This window comes from Euprymna scolopes, chromosome 5 (genome assembly GCF_053919585.1).
Source record: "Euprymna scolopes isolate OS-2025 chromosome 5, ASM5391958v1, whole genome shotgun sequence".
Lineage (NCBI taxonomy): Eukaryota > Metazoa > Mollusca > Cephalopoda > Sepiida > Sepiolidae > Euprymna > Euprymna scolopes.
The window spans coordinates 83847800-83865185 of NC_136486.1; the positions used below are offsets into that span (position 1 = coordinate 83847800).

Sequence of the window (17386 nt, forward strand, 5' to 3'; positions counted from 1 at the left end):
TGACCTGACACCCTTATTAACTGGATTAAACACTCTTACAAATATCACTACCATTACAATTCAATATTCGAAAATAATAATTTATCCCCAGTAACAAACCTTCTATTCTCCTTAAAATTCTATCATTCCGGATCCTACAAAACAAAAAGCCCTTCATTTAAGATGGTTGCTCGATCTCTACACATTTACATAGATCATTTAATGTTTACAGTTGCTGAAAATACCGTTTATTCTTTCTAAACTGTCCAAGCTTTTTTCCTTTACTCATTTGAATTATTAAAAAATATTGTTGGATTGATTGTCAAAACTTATGAGATTAAAATATGAACTAATCTCTGGCATACATACGTCTATGTAATAGGAACGTTATAACTGAAAACTGAACCCCGACGATAAAAGTCATAAAAAGATTTTCTTTTGCGGTTTGTTTATAGATATACTTTTCTTTTTTCTGAAAGTTAATAAAAATAAAATTATACTTATAGAATTCACATGAACTTCTGCCGAATCTCTTTCTAACAGAGTTTACGTGTCTTCTTGTGGGAAGGTTCGTTATTTACACTGTGTTTGCTTATTTTCATCATTGAAAATAACCCATTCAGCGAGGCTATTGTTCCTTTCGCCAACCATGCATGTGCATATAGCCGTCTTCGTTGAATCCTTTCAAAAAGCATAAACCATATTTTATTCAGCCGTCTACATGGAAGAACGGATAAGACCGTTTGCTTCATAAGCTACAGATTGAATGTTCGCTCCCAGTCTTCGGATTGTACTTTTTTTCTTTGGGGAATGTTTTAACATTTACGCAGGGTTATTAATGTGATTTTTTTATGTTTGCTTAAAAAAAGATACACACACACAAGAAAACCCAAACAGTTTAAATTAAGCATTAAATTTAAAGAATTTCAAACTGAAAGTATACAAACATTATTTCAACAAGGTTAATAATTTAAAAAATTTTCTCAAGTATTTTACTCAATTGTAACTTTCTGAGGTGTTATAAAGACATTTAGCAATCAAGTACAAAAACAAATTTCGAAAAGGTTTGATAAAAAGATAGGAGTAAATGAACTCTAAAAGGTTTACTTTTTTACCATAATTTACCAATAAAAGTCCAAATTAGACCTGAGAGCCAATGTTAAATCTGAGGTTCCCAACCTGTGCTTCTCATATGTCCCTTACATATATTTAGCACAGCTTTTAGAACAAGATAAACATTCGCTTTTTCTTTACCTACATTTATATACGTTAGAAAAAAAAAAAAGCTAAGCCTCTGTAATTACCACTATCCAGTGCTTCCTCTTTACTCATGTAACAATTCATGACTGTACAAAGTTCTCAGTATTTTGTGATAACCTCTTCTTTTACGATCTGATTTATCAAATCTGTGATCATCTCAATGCCTGTTTCATTCACAGCCTTAAACATTATGTGAACAATGTCTGAAGGTCTTCCAGCCTTACCTTTCCTTAACTTGGTCATTACTTCCAATACCATTTCTTTCTCAATTCTTATAGCATGAAGGATCAGATACTGCTTCTACAACTTTTAGATTTTCATGGTTCCATTAAATCTCAGTATTTAACAATTTTGCTAAGCTTCTCTCTTATCTGTTCATTTGTGGCTGACCCTCCATTGAAGCACATGATGGAGCAAGTGTTAGTGTAATGGCAAGAGTTAGATATGACTGGAGTAATTTCAGGGAAATTTTGTCATTACTAATCAGCAGTTGTTGACTAAGGGAAGAATGTATTAGGCATGTGTACACAGTGTGATAGTAGTAAACTCTGACTAGTGAGGGTTGGGAACATGCGTTTCGTAGAGAGAAATGCTATGAGAATGATGAGAATTCTTAGAATAATAGATATGAAACAATTGAGGTAACAGGTTCAGTTCACAAGAAAACATGGGAGAAAGTGAGAAGAATGCATTTGAGAGAAAGAGGAATAAAGATTTTATTCAAAAATGGGTTCATTTGGAGGTCAGTTTTTGAATATGCCACCATGTAAAACAAAGCTTAAACTGAATATCATTTTGATGAAGATAGTGCAGCTGGCTATTATTAAACTATGACAAATGTTTGCAGATGTATGTCATTCAAATGCCTATTTTTCTCATGCAAATTCATTAATTTTTTCATTGAATTACTTGTATTATTTATCATGTTTCTTTTTGAAATTAAATTGATTTTCAATTTATGGAAAAAAACAGAACTTGTGATTCTCCAAAACTAGCTGAAATCGTTATTTTGCAATAAATTTAAAGAATACTAAAGAAATCTTAACATTGCTCTTACTCCTTCTCCTTCTCTTTTTAATCCCTTCTCTTTTTTTATAGTGAGCTAAATTTTGTTTTGATAGCAAGGATATCTCTGTCTCTCTCTTGATAGCAAGGATATCTCTTTCTGTCTGTCTGTCTGTCTGTCTGTTTCTGTCTGTCTGTCTGTCTGTCTGTCTGTCTCTCTCTCTCTCTCTCTCTCTCTCTCTATATATATATATATATATATATATATATATATATATATATATAATTTATTTGGTAGTTGTTGAGTTTTAGCGAGAAACGGTCAAGTCTACAACAGAAAAAGTTTCTAGCCTTTCTTTACTTTATTATTATTTTATATTGTTATAGTGCTTGACTGAGCTCCAGTCTTTGGGTCCTTCTTGTCAGACATTCATAGCAAAATCTCATCTTATCACCATAATAAAAAAAAAAAAAAAATTTTCCTTTCTCTATCCATATGCCTAGCATCATGTGAAATTTCAATGGTTAGAAATTCTTGCAGGCGCTCATCACCTGTGGAACACATTACCATTCATTTCATTTTTATCTCCTCAACTAGTATCCTCGAGGGGCTCCAGTAACTTCAAGGAAAAAAACAAAAGATTAGCTTATTAGTCTCTATTAAATTCTAATAACATGTTGTAAATGTTTTGAAGAGTCTCAAAAAGTAGCTTTAACTATAATCCGACTGTTGTCTGTAGGGTTCCGCCTGTTGTCTGTAGGGTTAAGTTATTGACAGGAGGCCAGCTAGATTCCTGTTTATGGTATTGTTTTTTTTTAAGTGTATTTCTTAGAGAAACAAAAGTAGTTCTTTTACAACTTAAAAATCAAAATCGTTGTATAACATAATTTTTTAAATTAAAAATTTATAATAGTAAAAAATAATTAAATAAATGTTTTCTTTTTAAAATAAAATTTAAAAAATGAAAAAATAAAGTATAAAAAAAAATTATAACAAATATTGGTTAGCGATTGGGTGATTATCCTTAAATTTATATATGAAATTTATTTCTCACTCTGAATGTTAAAGGATAATTCAAAAGATGAGACGACACAGATCAGTGTCAGGTGAAAACCTCGTACCGATCTAAGAATATTCCGCTTGCCAAACTGGACTTCTTGTTTATAATAAATAAGGAAATTAGCGTGACATATGTGTACACATTTTTATTTCTTGTAAATATATTGTACAGAAATGAAAGCATAGATAAATTTTATGTATTTATTGAAAATTGAGTACAACTTTTTTCTTTTTTTCAATGGTTTTTAGTATTATAAAAATATATTACTTTAACAAACATAATACATGCGGATTTTATGTTTTTTAAACTCTGTGATGTAAGAGGAACTCCTGCAGGTAATTTCTAATATTTTGGTACTATTTCCTTGCATTGCATGCAGGCTCATGAAACAATTGCAAAAGCAGATTCTGAGCGATGCAAGGAACTAGTGCTGAAAATTTTGGAAGGTACTACAGGAGTTTCTCTGGCATCACAGAGTTAAAATAAATTACTTTGGCTATATTTTACATGAAATTCGTGAGTATTATGTTTGGTAAAGTTTGTTTTTTTGTTCAAAAATATATTTATTTAATGCAAAAAGAAAATTTATTTTTCTAAAAAAATCAATAAAGTAATATATTTTTATAATACTAAAAACAGATTCTAACCATTGAAATAAACATTGTATTCTATGTTTCAAAAAAAAAAAAAAATAAAGCATTTTATGTACTTTTTACTTCAATAAAATATATTTAAAAAATGTGTACAAAAGTGTCACTCTATTTTACTAAAAGATATAAAGAAATGAATAAATATTTAGTAAAGTAATATATTTTTATAATGCTATAAAAACAAATTCAAAACATTGTTTTCTGTTTAAAAAAAAAAAAAGAAAAAAAGAAACATACATATTTCTTACTTCTGTAAAATATATTAAAAAACACAAAAATGTGTTTACAAAGTTTTACATATTTTCTTACATGCTAATTTGCTTACTTATTGCTTCTTTAACTAAAACAGGAAGTCCAGTTTGGTAACCGGAACATTTTTTGGTTAACTCAAAGTTCTCACCTTACACCAGTGCCATAATATTTTGAATCACCTAATGTTCTGCTTCGCCAAATAAAGATAATTTTCGAATGCACACATATACAGAAATGCTATAAAAAGCAAATAGATATGTATTTTTTTTTCAAATTAGCCATATCCATTCTCAATATATACATTTTTAAATCTATATGGTCAAATTGAAATTGAGTAAAACTACTTTTTAACATAGAAATTATCATCTATTATTTTCATTCATGTTGAATTCATAATTTCAAAGCTATTTCATAGTTACATTCCATATTCTAATCTAAAAATCTATTAATGCCAATATTTTTTAATGGCAGATAATTGTGAATTAAGTTAACATTCATTTTTATTAATTGTAAGTTGAAATATTAATAAAAACTACATTTTTGTCAGTTAGGTCTGAAAAAATACCATGTCTCTGTATATACATCTTATAATAGACTCAATTTAACTTTATAATCTTAAATTGTATGCTTGTTTTATTTTATTTTATTTTTCAGATCATGTTTATTTTAATTAGCCAATTTGTTGCATATAAAAATACTAGTGGGGATACCTGGTGTTGCCCGGGTGTGGTGTGTGTGTGTGTGTGTGTGTGTGTGTGTGTGTGTGTGTGTGTGTGTGTGTAAATCAAAACAAAATGAAAAATAAAGAATAACCCTGTTTAAATATAACTTTTTTTTTTTTAAATCCGGGGGGGGGGGGGAACAGCAAACATGATGGAAAAATATTTAAAAAACGAACGTTAAAATGGCATAAATAACCCTGTTTCAATATTAAAACACACACACACACACACACACACATATATATATATATATATATATATATATATATATATATATATGTGTGTGTGTGTATATGTATATATAATCTGATATCTAAGCTTAAACGTGCAATCTTAAAATATTAAATTGTCATAAATATTATTTGTTAACTTATAATCCTCTCACCTTGCACACCTCATCTGTAAATGAATGTTTTAAGATGGTGGGAGGTAGGGTGTAAATAAAGAATGAATTATAGGAATCTAAAGAGAAATTGAATGATACAAATAATTAAAAGAGAGAGGAGAAGAAAGGGAACATAATGACATCATAATGTATTTTGAAATCCTTTGACGTGAAAATTGGATGTACTTTGTCTCTTTTGGAGGAGTTTTGTCTATTGATTCTGTTACAATGTTGGAAAGAATTTGTTAATATTGTGAAATATGTAAAAGAAATATATTAAATAAAAATGTTTTGTAAAATAGTTATACATTTTCTCCAAATCTAATCTTTCATAAACTATCAAAAGTGTACCTTTTTAAAATAATTAATTTATCCTCACAAACAGCTCGGGACACTAAATGTCAAAATTGCAATCTATCAACATTGACCCAACCGGTCATCTAGTCTTTATTTAAAGCCTGTAATGTCAGATGCTCATAATGTCCCTCAAAATTAAAGTAACAAAATAGCCGCAAAATTTAATTTTTAAATAGAAAAATCTGGTTCATTTATTTTTTCCGAGAAAAGGAAAAGAACATTTCTCTTACTATGTGCGTTATTCATCCAAAAATTACCAAAGAACTGTTTTATATATTATCTTATATATGTCACATATCATTTATGTTGAATGTCATGCCATAATTTCCAATGTCCTTTTCAACAGTGACCTTTTCCTTTCTTTCTTTTTCTTTCTTTTTTTAAAATTTTTTTTTTGACAAGAATTGATTATCTTTTAAGTTTTACTTACCCTCTCCCCAACTGCTTTATTTCATAAAAAATTACTTTATTAGTTTTTGATTTCCTGCTATTTTCATTCCTTTTAGGATTACAATTTTATTGTTCATATATATTTCTTTCTTTATATCGTTATATCATGGTTACAAAATTGTAAATCATCTTTATAGTTTGATGTGATGAGAGAGAAAATTCAAGAAACTGTCAGTTTCATCTTCTCCTGCATAACTATGGACAAAAAAGGCTCTCAATGGACAAAATGGTACATATGTTACTCTGAATAATGACAAAAGAAATTTGATGACAGCCATTCTATTTTTGCTTTCTACTTAGTAAGGCAATTGCTTCAAAGATCTAGGACATTGGATGTTTCTAGAACAAAATACAAGACATCAAAACGTAACCAATATTTAGCTTCTTTATGCTACTTGTCTTGTCAATCAGTAAGATCTGGATCTGTTACTGATTTAAGTTGTTAAGTAGAGAAAATCACAGTTAGTTACACTCCCTAGGGAAGATTGTTATACTATCATTTCTTTTCTCTTCTTTCAATTTGATTCTCCCTACAAGTAGAGAAAACTCTACAGTATTCAAGTTATGCCTGCTATCATCAAGATTACAGAGTTTGGAAATGCAAAAAATGGGGTAAAAGGAGGTGGAAGCTATCCATGAAAATTTAGATACCTCAAATTTTGTCACAGATTAACAATAGGTATTAGATATCAAGTAATAATTGTTCTTCAACTTTATACAGGGTATATGATTTATATATGTAATTGAACAATTTAATTCAAAATCATTTAGAAGTTTGCCTTTAATCCAAATCTGTAAATAAAAGTAATCCATAAGGTAGAGCTATTATTACTTAATAATACTGATTTAAATTATGTTAAATCAAATTCTAGAGAAAAAAAAAACATCATTCAAGACATGCTTAATTACTGGGGGAAATACAATATTCACATATTGGATTTTTGCATACCAAAGATTTCATGCCAATGACATACAAACATTCCATTTGAAATGCCCTTATTGAGAATCTTATCTGATCAACATAGTCCCTAGATCTTAATATTTATGGTGCATTTTAGAAAAACAAGTGAAGTCAATATCTTCCATCATTATTACTACATGAACTGGAGACATCTTTAACTGAAGAATAGATACAAATTTCTTTGGAAACAATTCAAATTTGTACATCATAGAATTTAATCTATAATTCTGACAAAGGTTGTCTTACTTCATATTAAAATAATTTTTTAAAAAATTTTAAGGTGTTTCTATTTATTCTCACCCTTGTTTATATTTTTAAGGAAAAAAATTGCTTAGTTTGAGAAAAAAATGAGTTGCAATTGATCTAATTGTAAGTAGGAAAATGACAGGCAAGTTTTCTTTAGACAGAGTGGAACGATAAAATTGTTGCCATAGAAAAGATGACATGATTCCATTTCTGTTTGAAGGAAAGTGGTTTTCTATTTTTTTTTTATTGCAGAACATCTACTAGTTGGCTAGTTATGTACAAATCACAAGACCAATAGGAGCCTTCTATCATGTCTGAAAGTGACACACTGTTCAACGAGTGAGATCAGAAATATGCCGCCGTACAACTCATGCTCTCTACCGATCCAAGTTATGACAACACGGCCATTGCCAGCACCCTCAAAATGCATCCCTGGATTGCCATGTATAACAAGAACGTGCGTAGGTTGATGAAAACAAAGTTTGCGGCCACGGTTATGGTCTTTGGTGTGGCTTTAAGTGTGGGTCACATCATGCCACTTCACATGTTCAAAGTCTGCTTGAAAGTAGTCATCACCAAAGTGCTGAAGAGTGAAGTGATCCCTGGCGCAATCAGGTGGCTGCTGGTACATCATGAATGTGGCAGCACAGCTTAGTGCCAGCCCATAAGTCCAAAGAGACCTGGGCTTGGCTTCAGAAAGAGTGCTACAACTTTGTACCCTTCTCTTACTGACCCCTCACTCCTCCCCCGATCTGAACCCACTGGACATTCTGTTTGGTCATACATCGAGAACATCACCAACATGACCTCCCACAACACTAAGGTCAGCCTGATTGTCACCATCTGCTGAGTATTTGCTGAGCTCCCGCCGGCGCTTGTAGAAAAGGCATGCTCCCAGTTCCAGACAAGTATTGAGGTGGTGATTGAGGCTGAAGGTGGCTATATTGAAAAAATGTCAGCTCTACTACATAATCCAGTTACCTGAATTGATTTTAAAATAAAGCTGTTGTGTTGTTTTCTTTAGAGCAACACTTTTATCGTTCCACCCTGTATGTGTCTACTAGAAAAAATTATGGAAATATAAATAAATATACACTTGCAGGAGACCCAACGTTGCTCGGGATTGAATACAGATCAAGGAATGTTCCACATTTCCAATAATTTTTTATTGTCATCGAAATCTGTGAAAGTGCCCATTTTTCAATCAAATCAATTGATTGCCAGCTCTAGTCAGGGACTCACCATGGTGCTTTGGGTGAAAGCATCACATGCCTCCCCATTGCGACTTAGTTCACAATACATTGTTCACAATGCAACTGTATAGAATTTACTGTTGATTTTATAAAATTGTTTTCATATAATGGTTTGAATTAAAATTTAAAATGCAAAAGTCAAATATCATGGGTCAATTATGTTCTAAACGGAAACATTCATTTCGAATTTGCTCCTGTCTTATCAAAGAACCTACTTTTGATTTTATATGTCAAGGGCCCTTCTGCTTGTGCGATGTTAAAACTTCTCAAATGCAATTGTGATGTTTTGGTCCAAATCAGGTTGTTCCTTCTGTGATCAGATTTTTTCGATTATTGATTTTTGATACTTATTGGAAGCATTCCAATATAAAAAGTATCTAAGAACACTCCCAGAAACATAAAGTACATTTGTGTAAAATGTATAAAAAAATTGGCTCAGCTTTTTCATAGCTCATAAGGAACACACACACATACATAAAGTGGCTTTTATATATATGTTTTATATATAAGTAGAGGAGATAATTAATGCCAATCTATGTAATTATTCAAAACTATTAGTACAATTAGTATTTTCCCTTTTATAATTTAAAAAATTGTATTATAATTATTTGTTAACTAAACTTATTTACAATATATTTCATAAAGAATTTTTCAAACAATTGATTGCTTTTCTTTCTTTCCACATTGGCAATAGTTAATATCATTCTGTCCATTGTTTCACCTATTCAGTTTCTTGCATCTTATTTCATATCAGCTCAGGGTGGAAGATAAAAATCATATCCAATTGTTAGAAATCATGGTGGTCAAATATTATGTACACTCATGAAAACTCATCTTAACAACTGATAAATTTAAACTGTTAATATCATTACGCTAATGACCAGAATGTTTTGAAACCACAAGTAACATCATTGTAGTAGTTATGGAACATAATATTTTAACATATTAGTCACTCAATATAGTTTTAAAAAATGAAAGTCTTTGAAAAATTTCATTTCCAGTTTAATTTTAGAACAAATGTATTTGTTAAAATTATATATTTATTCAGATCCCTTTGCTTCCTCATAAAAAATAAATTGATGAAAATAAAGATCTTTCCAGGGAAGGGGTATGCATTTTCATGGTAAAAATAAATGACAGCGATATCTATTTTCAGGTATTCGTCAACTACAGTGTATTCTTTTAAAAGCTGCCCTGATATTTGGTGTTGAAGTCCACAACAATGTTACATTTAAAGATCTTATTGAACCACCAGAGGACCAAAGTAAAGAAAGTAAGTACCAATTATTATCAAGTGTTTTTTGTGTGTGTTTTGTATTTTAAAACAAAGAACTTCCTTAATTACAGATAAACATGTTAGACTTCTGACAGAATGAAAACAAACTTTTTTTACCTTGAATCTTTCAAAATTATTTTCCTTTTGAATTTCTATAAATAAATTAGACTCATTACTTAGATTTGTTTTCTTTCAATTGTATAGCATGAAATGAAATCACATAAATGGAGTTAGGCCGTTGATAATAAATCAAATAAATGGAGTTAGGCCATTGCAGAGATCAAACTTTAAGTGTAATGTTCGACAATCGAACAGCCACATTTCTAAATCTAATGTCAAAATCATCAGTATATTTTAAATGTTTTTTTAATACTAATTAAAAAATACTGAGCTGAGCTAACGCCTGTCTTCTCTAACCTTTTCAATAAATGCCTAGCCAAGCTTTGTTTCTCTGATAGATGGAAAATTACCTCCATTGTACTAGTATTCAAAAATTCTAGCAAAAGAACTGACCCATTCAATGATTACCCCCATCAGTCCTCTGTTCATGCTCTTCACTAAAATCCTTGGGTCCTTAATCAAGCACTAGTTCACCATCTTGTAAATGCTAAGTTTCTTTCTGACTAACAGTAAAGATTTAAGCAAGTTTGTTCTACTGTGGATATTTTAACTGTCATCTTTGAACACACATACCATACACTGAATAAAGTAGAGGAAGCTGCTTTAATCCTTGATATATCTAAAGCCTTTGACAAGGTGTGGCATGAAGGACTTTTCATGAAAATTAAATTGTGTAGTATTTCTGGATGAATACTCAACATAATCAGATCCTTTCTAAATAAGAGAAAAAATCCAGGTTGTCGTCGATAGCTGTTTGTCTAAATAGCATGATATTAATAAAGGTGTGCCTCAGTGACTTTTATTATTCTTGATATTCATAAATGATCTCTCTGATAAAATTGTGTCTGAGATGGGTACATTTGCTGATGATACCACACTCTATAATGGATATGAGGGAAAAACGAATGTACACATATCCAAAGCAGTGGTAGAAACCCCAGAAAATGACCTTCAGTTGATAAATGGTTGGTAATATTTAATGTTACTAAAACTAAGCTTCTTTCCTTTAACAACTACAAAAAAAAATACTTCAACGATTGCCATGACAAATAAAACTTTACCTGAGAGCCCATCTTTCAAACTTCCTTGGAACAAATACATTGAAGACTGGTACATCTACCACTAATTTTTCCCTCTTAGACAGGGTCCAAAAAAGAGTCTCAAATCTAATAGGTCTTGCACTGTCAGCCAAGCTCGAATCTCTGTCCCATTGCAGCAATGTTGCAGCCCTGTGCTTGTTTTACAAGTATTTTAATGATGAACTCATAGCACATGGCACCTCAATATACATACACCTGGCTAATTTGCCTAGCAAAAAAATCCCACCTCTTCACCTTCATTGTTAAGATCTCTTGATGCTGCAAAGCCTTCTATTCTAATATTTTTTCCATTGAACTGCTAGACTTTGGAATTCCTTCTCTGTTTTTTGCTTCCATGACTGTACTAGCCTGCAGACATTTAAATGTAATGTGAACAAACATATTACTGCTCAACTCCCCACGGTCGTCTGCTAAACACAATTCGAAATAGTAGCCCCCCCCCCCTCCCTTACATTCCAAGTCGCAATATGCCTTGTTTGGGATGAAAAATAATTTTTTTAAACGTCTGGCAAATGTGCAGCTTTTTTTTTTTCTCATTATACTAATCAAAAATAATTTTAATAATTAAAATGAAATTCAACAATAAAAGTAAGTTTTTGACAGATGAACAATTTTTGGTGAAAAATATTGTATTTGTTGCTCATCCACTCATAGAATTTTGCAAATAGGTTGGAAATGGGAATGGCTGAAGTATGCCAATGACTCAGCGGGGGTGAACCACCTTCATGTGAAATGTGGTGAATTCATTTGGAACTAGCTGAACCCATCCTGGGGAAATGCTGTTACAGTTATACAATAAATGTTTTGTTTCAGTCTTAAATAATCATTAAAACAGAAAACCAAATCATTTATAATGCTTTGATTCTAAACTAAACTGGATGACACATGGACATTTTTTTGGTCACACATAATCTGTTATTGTACCATTTCTTTGAAGTTATCAAATGAAATTAGTCATATTTTTTTTTTTTTTTATTTAACTGGGGTTTATTCCATTTTTATTATCACTTAGGACATTTATTAATAACAAATATTGTAATATAGTTTTCATAATTTTTGCTGTATAAAAATTAAGTTCAAAACACAAATAACTAATGTTATATAGATAGCTGTTTCCCGTCAATCAGGTGACTTTAAAATGTTTGGATTTTTGTGGTTTAAGTCAATAAAAATTGTGCAGGGAAATCAGTTTTTTTATATATCATCTTGGAAGGTGACAAAAAAATGACTGTGTCAGATTCTGATGGTTTCCTGCATAATTCTAACTTTCAGTTATGTTGGCTGATGATGCAGATTCTGTAGTCATGTTACCCTTAGAAAAATTTCAGCTAAATGTGATCCACTCATGAGAGGTCAAAGTTTAAGATAAATATTTTTAATTATTAGTATTTATTAAAATGTCAGATACAGTTTTTATAGAATTTTGAATTTCATAAGAATAGGAACTTATATCATTTTCAGATTTTTTTTCAAGAATTTAAAGCCATTTTTGACTAGCAGTATCTCAGAAATGCAATATCTTAAAAACTTGAAAATTGGTACATGGAATATCCTAAAAATGTTCAACAAATTTAATCAAGAAAAAATTTCCCACCGGAAACACACTTTGAGATTTTTCAAGACAAGAAAGAAGCTAAACAATAATTGCTAAAATTCAGGCTTTCTGTCAAGTGTTTCCAAAAGCAGACTTGGAATACCATATATTGTATAAGTTTGAGGGATTCAACTTTTCAGAGTCAGAATTTATTACCTTTTGAAAAAGAGGTGTAAAAGGTGTAGTTACCTACTTCAGCATGTGAGAACTTCATGTGTGGTCATCTGTTTTCAAAAATAATTTTTTTTTTTGCTAAGCTATAATTCAGAGGGTATTCTAACATTAAAAAATAATACATTAAGATCTCACAAATGGTTACTCACAATAGTCTCACATGTCAAAATAGGTGAACATGTAGTCACATCCATTTTTCAGGCGGCCCTGTCGGTGGGGCATTAGAATATGCCGACTTCCCCCCTGCAGAGGGTAAAAGTCCCTCAATGGGGGTCCTGGATATGACCTTAAACTATATCCAGTGGTGAGGCCCCAGCTTGTGGGCTTTGGGGAATGTGGAGCCACCCTTTAATTACCATTGCTCCCAGGTCCACTCTGACCTGGAGTGGTAGTACCTGTTAGGGTCCCAACTATGGGTTGAATAGAAACTGACGTGAAAACAACAAATATATTCTATTAAAAACAAATTTCTTCAAAATCTTTGGATTCGGCATTAAATAACCCGAAAAGGGTTGATATGCCGTAAAACAAAAACAACCAACCAACCAAACCATTTTTCAGGGTCGTGGATATGACCTTAAACTATATCCAGTGGTGAGGCCCCAGCTTGAGAATACATTTTAGTTAAATAAGATTTATACATTCTGAAATAAATATATTGTACAAATATTTAGATTTTTTTTTTTCTTTTAATGTCAATTTTTTAATTTTTAAAGAAATTGGTTGGCGTGCATCAATTTCTCCAGAAGATCATCCTGTATCTGAGTATCAGTTTGATGTTATCATTGGTGCTGATGGGAAGAGAAACACACTTAAAGGTAAAGAAAAATATGATTTTCATTTTTCTTTTTATTATTGTACTTGTATATTTAAACTTGTGTAAAAGCCAATATGGTTAAAACTTATAATGAAAAAAAAAATGATTTTTAAACAACTGCTGGAAATTGACTGATTCTTCTTTTTAGATGAGAAATTGTTATTAACATACTTTTCAAACCCATGTTCCTTTTGATTTTGATGACTCTAATTCTTTTGGCCTTTTGCTAGAAGCAAAGTGTAATATCTGCTATGACATCATCTTTTCTGCCGTTCCTGAGTGAAAGAGAAATCCTTACAGACTGAGACCATTTTAATTTTTGCCCTAATTTAAAGTGCTCCTTTTTGAAGAATTGGGTTTTATTGACATTAAAAATTGACCTTATCTCTAACCCTGTCCTGAAGGCGAGTAAAATAATGCATCATCATACCCTTTTCAAGTGTTACTCATATTTCCCCTAACCGTTTTTTTAATAATAAATGGTATAGGAAAAAAAATAAAATGACTAAAAATAAAAACATATCAAAATCTTTGGCATTAGTTAGTGATCATATTTATTAAAAAAGATGATCACTACTTAATGGCACAAATTTTATTTGGATAATTTTTCATTTTCTTCATAAAAAAAATTGATTTTTATTTAGAATTCGTTTTAATTTAAAATAGAAAAAATACAGACACATCTTTACAATGTATGTACCCATCACAGAACAAAGATGTCATATTCCAAAAATCACATTAATTAATCAATTATTTTAACTAAGAAAATCAAATTTTATTACAAAGCAAGATGCTATTTTTTATCCACTATTTTATATATTTTATTTTATATAGGAGGCAACTCGATATGAATTACCAATATTAAAATCAACTGTATAATTTTACTATTAAAATCGCTAAAAATCATAAAATATTAATTTTTCACTATTTTCATATTCTTAATTGTTGAATTTTAAATAAGAAACAAAAATTTAAAAAATATTTTTTAGTCAGTTGACCAATTTTTACCAACTCCTAAAGCAGTGAATTTGTTCAAACTCCACTCCATGACTCAAGTTGTGAATTGTTAATTCACTATTTCTAATTGTCAAACATAATTGTTTTGTTGAAAATTGATTCTCCTCACAACTTAATTTCATAAATGTCACGGAAGACAAGAAAAGAGTCCACTTTGTTATTTAGAAGTTTTATACTGCTCAACATTAAATCTATTATTTCTTTCAAAAACTTGCTGTCTTACATATGTTTGCTATCCTCACAGGATTCCAAAGGAAGGAATTCCGAGGCAAGCTTGCCATTGCTGTGACTGCAAATTTCATCAATCGCAATACAGAAGCTGAAGCCCGAGTGGAAGAAATCAGCGGAGTTGCATTCATCTATAATCAAAAGTTCTTTCATCAACTTAGAGAAAATACTGGCATTGATTTAGAAAACATTGTATACTACAAAGATGCAACTCACTATTTTGTAATGACAGCTAAAAAACAAAGTCTTTTAGAAAAAAGGGTTTTAAAACAGGTAGGTTTTTAGCTTTTTTGTTTCTATTTTTCACTTGTTTTTTTGCTATTGATTTTTACATCACTATCTTTTAATATGATCAAGATATTAAAATAGCATAAAAAGCAACTTCTCAAAATCGATACCAATTCCAATACCCAGAAAAGTTCTGATTTTTCTGTTTCTGATTAATTGTTCCAACACTAGTTTTAATACATTTAACTTATATTCAACTGCATAAAAATGTGCAGACATTTATTGAGATGCTTTCAAGGACTGAATACTATATACAACTATATTTTGTAAAGATGACTAGAATCCAAATCATTCTGATTTTTAGTATTGTACATTTTTAATAAATTATAGCTCAGACAAGCACAATTGTATTTTGAAATATATTTTATTCATTTTAACTGTGGGTATTCATTTCTTAATTTGCTCCGTGCTGAACAATTCCTAGAGGCAGTCAAAGCATTCTTATTCACCATGATTTTATCTTTACCTCTAACTCAACTCAAATGTTTGCAGCAACTGAAATCCAACTTAAAATCTTTACTATGTCACATAATTAAACTAACCAACCAGCTAGACTTCATAAGGAGACACAGTTAACTCCTAGATCATTTCCACCATTTACTATCTAACTTGTTCCACATCATATGTACACTTAACTTTAAAAACATTTAGCTGCTCAACAATATGACTAGAAATATGTTCTTGTATGTCGATAAATTCAAAATTAGAAATCATTTTATCATATGATTTATATACATCAGTAATGTTCTTGAAAAAAAAAAAACAAACTTTATTGCAAAATTATTTGTGTAATCATTACATAAAGGTATAAATGTTTTCCTAATTATTTGTCAGGATTATGCTGATACTGATACCCTCTTGTCCCGTTCCAATGTTGACCAAGAGGCTTTATTGAATTATGCGAGAGAAGCAGCCGATTTTTCCACCAATCACCAACTTCCACACCTGGACTATGCAATGAACCATTATGGACAGGATGATGTAGCCATGTTTGATTTTACTTCTCTTTTTCAAGCAGAAAATGCTTGTCGTGTCATTTCCAAACATGGACAAAAATTATTAATGGCATTAGTTGGTGACAGTTTGCTTGAGGTATGTCATTATTTTTATCATTTTGCTTTTAATTTTCTGGAGACAAGAAAAGATAAAAAAGAGAATGGCTAGCTATGTATGTATACACTTACACCTACAACTATACATGTGTGTGTGTGTATACACTAGGATGCTACCTGGCATTGCCCGGTTGTAAAATATGCTTAAATATGATATTTTAATTCATACAGATTCCATATTTATTATTATAGAGCAAATTCTCTATTGATTATTATATTGTATCCAATATATATAGTAGTGATTTCAAAAGTTTAAAAAAAAATAACTTTGGTGCCATCAGTTAAAATTGTAAACAAAACATATAGCTTTCCAGCATTATTCTTTACCATCTGAGCTAAGTCAATATGCATATCAAAACTTTAAAATTTAATGAAGCTAAATGCTTTTCATCAGATCATCCTCATTCCCTTTAATAGTCCTGATTAATTCACCCCATTTTTTTTTATTTTTATTTATTTATTTATTTTTTTTTTTTAAAGGTAGTCACCACTTATCAAGGCCCAGAAGCCATTCAGGGATAAGGGTTATTGTGTTTACAGTATGGTAGTTTTGGAGATCTGATAAAGTGTTTTACTTAAGGAAGCGGTTCACCAGGGATTTGTTCACATTGGACTTGAAGACATCCAGGCTGTAGTCAGGTGGGAAACAGGCAACCGGAACAGAGTTCCAGAGGCATGCACTTCTAAGAAAGAAGCTTTGTTCATGGAATCTACATTTTGATTTTGGCACAGATAAGGAGTGGGGAAAATTTTTGACAGTGGTTTCAGCTAGACTGGTGTTTATCGTGAAAGATTGGCGAGCGGGGACCAGAGATTTGAGTTCAGACGAGCACCTGCCATGGTAGTAACAATAAAACAAAGACAGGCTCGCAACGTCTCTCCTGTGGGGGAGAGGTTGCAGGGAAGAGAAAAGGGCATCATCCACTAGGCCACGAAGTCTATTTTGTACTCTGTCAAGGCAGGATAGGCTATTTTTAGCAGCTCCTACCCAAATGTGGCAACAGTACTTCATCCTTGGACGTACTTGGCTTTTATACAGATAAAGAATTGCATCAGGGATGAGATATCTTCTGGAGCGG

The 17386-nt window shown here is 31.0% G+C and overlaps 1 protein-coding gene across 15 annotated transcripts in view; it reads left to right on the top strand.

The window, feature by feature from the left end:
- The window catches only part of LOC145276902 (uncharacterized), a 296930-nt gene that overhangs the window by 137330 nt on the left and 142214 nt on the right, over positions 1-17386 (top strand). For all 15 annotated transcript variants that reach the window (XM_080128348.1, XM_080128358.1, XM_080128349.1 and 12 more), the window contains exons 4-7: positions 9738-9854; positions 13562-13663; positions 14924-15180; positions 16030-16287. In XM_080128348.1, coding sequence (XP_079984474.1) covers positions 9738-9854; positions 13562-13663; positions 14924-15180; positions 16030-16287 — 734 coding nt within the window. The remainder of the gene's footprint in view (positions 1-9737; positions 9855-13561; positions 13664-14923; positions 15181-16029; positions 16288-17386) is intronic.